This window comes from Neoarius graeffei, chromosome 22 (assembly GCF_027579695.1).
Source record: "Neoarius graeffei isolate fNeoGra1 chromosome 22, fNeoGra1.pri, whole genome shotgun sequence".
NCBI classification, from domain to species: domain Eukaryota; kingdom Metazoa; phylum Chordata; class Actinopteri; order Siluriformes; family Ariidae; genus Neoarius; species Neoarius graeffei.
In genome coordinates, this window is record NC_083590.1 from 6,168,087 (window position 1) to 6,177,514 (window position 9,428).

Sequence of the window (9,428 nt, forward strand, 5' to 3'; positions counted from 1 at the left end):
TCACTTTATATAAGTTTTGACATCCAATAGTGAAAATTCTGAATTTAGAACAATGCACTCCTGAAAATTATTCATTAACTAAGGGAATAAAATTTTATATTTTTGACATGTTAATCATTAATGTACATGAAAGAAAAAGGCTTAAAAGTTATAACTTGTTTTAGTGAAAATAAGTACTAAAATGCACTAGAATGCAGGGGTTTGCGTGTTATTAAAATTTTTTCGGGGGACGCCCCCCCCCCCCCCCCCCAATCTTAGTTTGACTTTCAAAAGTTCAGGATTTTTTTCTTTGCTCCACTTTCATCTCTACTCTCCTGATGATACAGTTTCTATTTACAATAATACTATATCTAACACACTTAATACTTTCACTCCCCTTAAAACTAGACAGGTCTCCGCGAATCACGCCTCTCCTTGGTTCACCTCTGAGCGTAGGGCCATGAAGGCCAAGGGAAGGCGGCTAGAGCGCCTTTATAAGAAAACTGGCCTTACTATTCATCTTTCACTCTTCTCTGAACACATTGCAAAGTATAAGGATGCTCTTAATGCTGCCTGGTCCTCCTACTACGCTAACATCATTAAGAGTGGCAACCATAGACCCAAAGCTCTGTTTAATACAATAAATAAACTTCTTCAGCCTCCTTCCTCAACCACTCCCAGCTCCCCTGCTCAGTGTCAGGCTTTTTTTGATTTTTTCAAGGATAAAATTGACAGTATTTACCAACACTTTCATTCTGAAATTCATTCTTCTGTCTTGCAAGTAGCTCTTTCTCATAAAGCTGACTGCTGTCTCTCTGCTTTCTCTCCTGTTGATTCTTCTAAAGTATCGGAAATTATGACTCAGTCCTCCTCCTCCTCATGTCTGCTGGACCCTGCACCCACTGCACTTCTTAAATCCTGGGTATCTGCTATCTCCCCTTATATTGCTCATATGATTAATCAGTGTTTTGCTGTAGGCACTGTTCCCATCTCCCTCAAAACTGCTTCTGTTACACCAATACTAAAGAAACCTGGTCTAGATTCTCTTTCACTGTCCAATTACAGACCCATTTCAAATCTCCCTTTCCTAGCTAAAGTAACAGAGCGAGTTGTAGCCTCTCAGCTTCATACTTTCCTTGCTCGTAATGATCTCGATGAACCCTTTCAGTCAGGCTTTCGCAATCTGCACAGCACTGAATCTGCTCTCTAAAGAGTTGTTAATGACCTCCTGCTCTCAACTGATGCCGGTCATCTCAATGTCCTTGCTCTCTTGGACCTCACAGCTGCCTTTGACACTGTACATCATGAGATACTCATTTCCAGACTATCTTCTTTTGGTATTACTGGCTTAGCTTTAGCCTGGTTTCAGTCATATCTAGCAAACAGGCAACAGTTCATCTCTATTGGTGTTCTCATCCACTGCTACTGTTGCTCAAGGTGTGCCTCAGGGTTCTGTCCTTGGTCCCCTTCTTTTTATAGTATATGTTTCTCCTATAGGCCAGATTATTTGTAACCATGGCCTTAACTTTCATTGTTATGCTGATGACATTCAAATCTACATCACTATCACCCCTTCCGTAGCCTCTGTCCAGCTGCTAAGGACTTGCATCACTGACCTTCAACAATGGTTGCATAAGAACTGCCTTAAACTTAATGCTAGCAAAACGGAGGTTCTCTTAGTAGGTACCAAAAGACAGGTTCTGAACTTCTCCAGTTTTACTATTGATGTTGATGGTGTGTCTATTAGTCCTTCCCAAGTTATAAAAAACCTTGGAGTTCTCTTTGACTCCACCCTTATGTTTGAACCCCATTTTAAACTAATTACTAAGAATGCTTTCTTTCACCTCCGCAATATTGCTCGTCTCTGCCCTTTTTTCTTGGAAACTGATACCAAAATGTTGGTCAATGCATTTATTTTTTCTCGTCTTGACTATTGCAGTTCTCTCTTTTATGGTCTCCCTGCCACATTGCTCAATCGCCTGCAGTCCATCCAAAACTCAGCAGCAAGAGTCCTTCTGTCTGTGGACTTCTGACTGTCCCACATTTTAAACTGGCATCTATGGGTGGCAGATCATTCGGTGTTGCTGCTACTAAACTTTGGAACTCGTTACCACAATCGCTTCGTGACTGTTCCACTCTCTCTTCCTTCAACGCTAACTTGAAAACTTTTCTTTTTACCTCACACTACTCTTCCTAGTGTGGCTTTTTTTTTGGTAACTCCTGTGTAACGCGTCCTTGGGTTTGTGAAAGGCGCTATATAAATTGAACTTTATTATTATTATTATTATTCTGCAAAGTGAATCACGCATCATGACATCTGACTCCTCCTCAAAACAAAGTTCACCTGTGTCTATTGAAAATCATGTTTTTCTGGACTGGTTCCTGAATAAAATGAATCCTACCAAGCGTCAGAGACATGGACTGTATCCTCACTCTGCGCTAAGAGAGCAGGGAACCAGTCTAAAGTAGCTCGTCTTGTTTCACGGGAAATGTATTTAAGTTTTATTCATCAACATGACAATATATAAAAGTACAAAAATATGTCGTAATTATACCAATTGGCTCAGGGTGATGAGGGTCAAGGACATTGTGTGCCAGCAGCGCGGTTGAAGTGGGCAGATGTCAAACTTGAAACTTTTATATCACGATTGGAGTTAATAATAAACGATATCACTGAATAATGTTCCTTACCTCTAACCAGTATATATATTACCATTTTTTGTTGTTTTTGATGGTCTCATCTCATCTCATTATCTCTAGCCACTTTATCCTGTTCTACAGGGTCGCAGGCAAGCTGGAGCCTATCCCAGCTGACTACAGGTGAAAGGCGGGGTACACCCTGGACAAGTCGCCAGGTCATCACAGGGCTGACACATAGACACAGACAACCATTCACACTCACATTCACACCTACGCTCAATTTAGAGTCACCAGTTAACCTAACCTGCATGTCTGTGGACTGTGGGGGAAACCGGAGCACCCGGAGGAAACCCACGCGGACACGGGGAGAACATTCAAACTCCGCACAAAAAGGCCCTCGCCGGCCACGGGGCTCGAACCCGGACCTTCTTGCTGTGAGGCAACAGCGCTAACCACTACACCACTGTGCCGCCCTGGTTTCATATATTTCATAATATTTTTATTTTCTAAATATTTATCAACAAACCTCCATTGTGGCATGGGAGCCTGTGATTGGTGGACAGCTGACAAAGGGTGTCTCCCATTGGTTGTAAATTGTGACATAAAAATCATAATACAGGACCCACTGATTGGCTGTTCACATACTAAAGCCGAGCGGAGATGTCCAGCATCTGTTGCTGTTGTGCGAAGAAAACTACAGCTAAAAAAGTTCTACTACTGGATTACTTGGACAGTCTTAGTCGGAAAGAAGTGAAGGATAGATATACACGGAAATGATAGATATACATGTTAATGCACTGTGTAGACGACAGAGAAATGAGTTTATTGCCCCTGTGTAGTGCACTATAAGTCTAGTAGAGACCCATCTGAGATTCAGTCTCTCTCTCTCTCTCTCTCTCTCTCTGATTAAAGTTCATGGTCTCTCTGCTGTTCTCTGTTCAGCTTCAGCTGCTGATGGTTTAATATCACACACAACAGAGGAGAGAAACTCAATATAACACTCAGTATTATCATTATTAATGACACTGTTAATGAGAATAAACAGGTGATATTAAATCCTCATGACATTCTGAATAATAAAATTAATTTTACACTCATCATCTTTAAAGTCAGTATTAAACCAAGATGGGAATCTGTTGATGAAGTGTGTGTCATTGTGTCTCTGCAGGTTGGAGGATTGTGGTGTCTCAGATGAAGGCTGTGCTGCTCTGAGTTCAGCTCTGAGATCAAACCCCTCACACCTGAGAGACCTGGATCTGTCCTTTAATAAACTCGGAGACTCAGGAGTGAAGCGTCTCTGTGCTGGACTGGAGAATCCTCACTGTAAACTGGAGACACTGAGGTAAGATCATCTCTCTGAGAGTCACATGAGCTGCTCCTCAGTAAGACCCATTCTCTAATAGTGAGACTGAAGCAGAGGTTTTAGCTTCATCATCAGTGTCCTGAGGAGGAAGATTGTTTCTGTTCACTGCACACTGATGATTTGTCACAGAGTCTTTGGGTCAGATGGACGTATGTGAGAAGCTGCAGCACAAAACAGGACTTGATCCGACAGCGATGTGTCTGAACTCACTGTGAAATTTACTACAACACTGTAACGAATCCCACAAACTGCACCTGAGACTCAAACTAACTGCCCTCTGTGTGAGCAGCAGTGACATGGTGGAAATGATCTCAGGAATATAGAATTTGAAACGAAAATGAGTCGTTAATGCCAGAGAACTGATGCAGGAACAAAAATAAAGAGAGAAAAAAACATTACATATAAATAAAAATTAAAAAGGAGCAGAAAAGAACTTCCAATAAATTGAAAACCATGGCAACAATGCAGCTATTATTAGTTAATAATAATGATGATGATGATGATGATAATAATAATAATAATAATAATAATAATAATAATAATAATAAATGTTAAAACAGTCAGTAATGTTTGAGTCCATCTCTGTCAGTGGTGATCGCTTTAAGACGCCACTGGAAGTCCAGCTTCCCCGAACATTTCATTCAAATGCAGCAATGAAACGTTTCCCAAAGTGTCGATTTTATTCCTCCGTCTTGGTGTAATTCAGTATCTGAGTGAATCAGATTGATGAAGGATCTCACTGCAGTGTGGCGCTGTTTGTTCATTAAACTCACACTGTTTCGTGGTGAACAGTGCAGTCTGTGTGAAAAGCCCCTGACACACACACACACAGCTAACAGACCCCCACTGGAGCCTCGGCATCTATTAGTGTCTGTTAGGGCTTTGTGTACTCGCTGTTTTAATGGGCAGAAAGACGAAAGCTCATTGGACAACAGGCTTTAAACGTGTCATTTTGAGCCCCGCCCAGACGCACGGCTTCACTGGGAGGGAATGGAGTGTGGGCGGGTCCGTTTTACACAGGAAAAAAACACATCTCTGTGGTTATTGGACAGTGTGCTTTTCCTTTCTCTGGCCTGGACACATGGCTTCTCCTTATTATGATTGGTAGATCTCTCAAAGGGGCGGAACCTCATAACCAACTGCCCATCAGTAAATCAGGAATGAACATGATTGACATCTTAAACCTGAACATATTGGAGTCTGCAGTGGTGGAATAATTTGTAAATACTGCAAATAAATTGTACGTATAAAGTTCTGTTTGATTATTTGTATTTATTTCTGAAATTTGTTTCTGATTACAATGAGCGAGCGGTCACTTCCTCCTTCAGCAAGCAGCTTACACACACACACACACACACACACACACACACACACACACACACCCCTCTAATTTAAAGACACACAAAGTAAATCTTGATGTTCATAAACTGAGGCAGTGAAGTGTGTGTCATTGTGTCTCTGCAGGTTGTGTTATTGTGGTGTCTCAGATGAAGGCTGTGCTGCTCTCGCTTCAGCTCTGAGATCAAACCCCTCACACCTGAGAGTACTGAATCTGTCCGGAAATGAAATAAGCGACTCAGGAGAGAATCTGCTCTCTGCTCTTCAGAATGAACATTACAAACTACAGATACTGAGGTGAGTCATCACCTTTTTTAGATAAATGTCGAAAAAAAGAATAATCATTTCAGCTTATTATTATTTTTCTTTAATGTCAGTAAATATCACATGACCAGGCCATGGAATGAAACCAGTGTGAGAAATGTTCACCCTGCTGTCTCTGACTTCATCCTGCTGCTTTTGTCTGAATAAGATGATCTCGGCTTTTCCCTGTTTCTGATCAGCAGCACACTTTCTTCTCAACTCTCCTCAAAACTCAGTAAAATGATCATCTTTAATGCCACACGGCCACAAATATGTGATTTAAGGAGCCACTTGACTCACTCTGACACTCCTTCCTGCTCTCCACCTCCACACCGTGTCTTCTGTCGTTCCTGTAAACTTCACCTCGGCTTCTTCTTAAAGTCTGCACTTAAATCTACATGTAGAACAAGAGATCAAACCCACCGCAGTGTGAGTTACTGTTTAAAAAGCTCCAAAGCCTGGGATTGGATAAGAGCAGTGATGGGAAACATCTGCTCACTCTCCTGTTAGATCTCGTGGAAGTTCTTGTTTGTTGGAGCTCAATGTTAGAACACAGATATTATATAAGACTGAATAAATGTTGGATTAAATTATCAACAGGAGATAATAATGTTTCTCTTGGAGCAGAGATGATTCCATGCTGTTGGTCATGAAGTACCACAGTCCAGTGTGTGGGGATTAATCCAGATGTTTTTCTTTTAGGTTCGCTTGGAGATGAACATGTGTGTGAGATGAAGACTCTGGTGTTCCTGCATTTCCATGTTGGCGAACAGACAACACATTCATAAATACATCAGTCATTTAGTTCTAACAAATGAAAGAGACTCGGAGACGTGGTCAGTGTGTGTTCATGGTGCACAGTGAATCAGACTGCACACAATTCTACACTGAATGTGGAACAACTTGTGATCTGCATGAAACTGCCTGGACCTCAGTCCCTTAAAAACCCTGAAAGAGCAGGTGGAAAAGCACAGGGACTCGATCTGAACCCAGTCATTGGAAGAGGGAGCTGAAATGCACAGGAACAGTTTCAGGACATTGGTGGGATTCTCACCTGACAGGATCAGCATTTGGGGAGTTAATCTGAGGCCCCGAGGAGACTCACTACAAGGCACATTTATCACTTTGTCCTTTGGTTGGTGTTTAATGTAGTGTTTTTTTAATATCGTCTTTTTTGTAAGAAATGGATGCTGTGTGCTCCAGACCAAAGAGGAAAAGGACCATCCAGACTGTTAGCAGGAACAAGTCCAAAAGCCAGGGTGTGTCATGGTATGGGGTTGGGTCAGTGCCCTTGGCGAAGGTAACTTACACTTCTGTGATGGAGCATTAATGCAGAAAAGTGCACTGAGATTTTGGAGCAACATCTGCTGCCTTCAGGACGACGTCTTTTCCAGGGAGATTTCAACAAGACGATGCAAAACCTCATTCTGCTCACATTACAAAGGCGTGGCTGTGGAAGAAGAGGGCGTGTCCCCTCTGTCCCCAATAGAGAATGTGTGGAGAATTTAGAAATTAAAAATATGACAGTGATGACCCCGAACTGTTCCACACCTTAAAACCTGTTTACAGGAAGAACGGGGCAAAAATAAGACCTGAAACACTTCATCACTTGGAGTCTTCAGTCCATAAACATCTTTGAAGTGTTGAGAAGGAACAGGAACATTAGAAAGTGGTAAATACTTTACTGTAACAACTTTTTTCAAATGCATCGCAAGACTTAAAATTGAAATGTGTATTTTTAAAAACAAAATTCATGAGGTAAAACACCAAATAACGTGCTGTTGTATTGTTCCGAGTGCAAAACAGGTCAAAGATTATTGACAAAATCATTGTTTTCAATTTTAATTTTAAATTCAACATACCATCCCAACTTTTTCTGATTTAGGGTTGTATTATAAACTACACTGAGAGGGCGGAGATTTGTTTCTGATGTGTTCTGATCGGAAATATCTGTATCATCTATTGTTGGTAATATCAACAATGAAAATTATTTTCCTGACCTGTAGGGTGAAAACATTTAATAAAATGATCTATTTTCATGCAACAATTTATTTTATTTTATTTCTGACTGAATTAATATGGGGCTGAAAGAAAGTTGCGAGTCAAGGCAGAACCCAAGTATTTAAATTCCTGTACCTTCTTGAGTGGTGTCCCATCTCAAAAATTTAATCAATTACTAGTTTGATGTGGGCAGCATGGTGGTGTAGTGGTTCACACTGTCGCCTCACAGCAAGAAGGTTCGGGTTTGAGCCCCGTGGCCGGCGAGGGCCTTTCTGTGTGGAGTTTGCATGTTCTCCCCGTGTCCGTGTGGGTTTCCTCTGGGTGCTCTGGTTTCCCCCACAGTCCAAAGTCATGCAGGTTAGGTTAACTGGTGACTCTAAATTGACCGTAGGTGTGAATGGTTGTGTGTCTCTGTGTGTCGCCCTGCGATGCCCTGGCGACTTGTCCAGGGTGAACCCTGCCTCTCACCCATAGTCAGCTGGGATAGGCTCCAGCTTGCCTGCGGCCCTGTCGAACAGGATAAGCGGCTACAGATAATGGATGGTTTGATGTGATATGTCAGATTTAATGACAAACATCATATGAATAAGATGACTTCTTTTTCATCTCCCCACTGCACGCTAATTTAGGAGCAAAATTAATTCAGGTTTACTGTTTTTTTATCAGGGGTGGAGGTTGAATCCAGTTGCGGCAGAAAACACCACAGGTAGAGTTGGTAATTCCCTTTATTGCAAATAATGGCAGGTATGAAGGGTAACAGGAAAGCAGCAAAATTCATTTCGTTGTTAGGCAGGGGAAACTCCCTTTGTGAAATCGGACCAGCAAAACGGCAGACAGCCACTAGGACAGGCAGAACGAAACCTGGCGGTACTGAGGCAGAACTTGTGGTCGGGGACAGAAGGCTGAGGCATTAACCGGGGCAAAGACAAGGCAGGAAGATCAGAAACTGTCAGGGTCAGCAACAGAAAATCAGTCCAATGAAGAGTGCTGGACAGTCTTGCGTGGGAGTGCAAAGAACAATCTTGCAAAGAGTGAGTGAGAAACATGTACAGTACACTGGCTTGATGCAGATGAGTTCCAGGTGAACAGGGTTGGCTGATGAGGTGGGTGTGGTTTACTGGCATTGTGGAGGTGAGTGGAAAAATACCAGAACAAACGGTGAAGAGGAAGGCAGGCTGTGATGGAACCTCCCCCTGAAGAACGGCTCCCGACGTCCCCAAAAAGGACCAATCAAGTTGGATGGGAAGAGGGGGCAAGGAAGGTGGGCCTAAAACTTCACAGAGCCTGACCAGTCCATCTCTTTGGCCAAGGTGTCGGGTGAAGGAGCAGGAGGGACTTTGTGACGGGGATTAGCAGAAGCTGCCAAGGTCCTAGTGGGCTGGTCAGGGTGCTGCTGATGGAATTTCCTGATGAGGTGGAAATCAAAGATATGCTGAGCAGAGACCCAGGATCTCTCTTCAGGACCCATGGTTTTCCCCAAAGCGTTTTAGCGTATCGGGCCCGATACGCTTGCTCTGCCTGCCGATACACTTAGTCGCTTTAGTTAAAATCCGATACGCTTAGATTTATACCAATATGTTAAATTTCCTACCCACAAGTAACTAGATACATAGGAGAGCAAATAACAGATCCATTTACATATTGATTGATATTTGTGTTAAACAAGCGCTCTTTTTTTCCCAATGTTTGTGTTGATTCTGTCAAAGTAATATGTCCGCGTGGTATGATGTAAACAAACTGTAATCTGTTGGCTGTGTCAAGATCACGTGTTCAAACCATCCAATAAAAACATCGAAAGAAAACG

The 9,428-nt window shown here is 42.3% G+C and overlaps 1 protein-coding gene across 4 annotated transcripts in view; it reads left to right on the plus strand.

Moving 5' to 3' along the window:
* Positions 1–7,770, plus strand: part of LOC132870553 (NACHT, LRR and PYD domains-containing protein 12-like) — a 502,785-nt gene extending 495,015 nt beyond the window's left edge. For all 4 annotated transcript variants that reach the window (XM_060904226.1, XM_060904227.1, XM_060904229.1 and 1 more), the window contains 3 exons: positions 3,788–3,961; positions 5,447–5,617; positions 6,326–7,770. In XM_060904226.1, the coding sequence (XP_060760209.1) occupies positions 3,788–3,961; positions 5,447–5,617; positions 6,326–6,341 (361 nt within the window). In that variant the 3' untranslated portion in view covers positions 6,342–7,770. The remainder of the gene's footprint in view (positions 1–3,787; positions 3,962–5,446; positions 5,618–6,325) is intronic.
* The last annotated feature ends 1,658 nt before the right edge of the window (positions 7,771–9,428 follow it).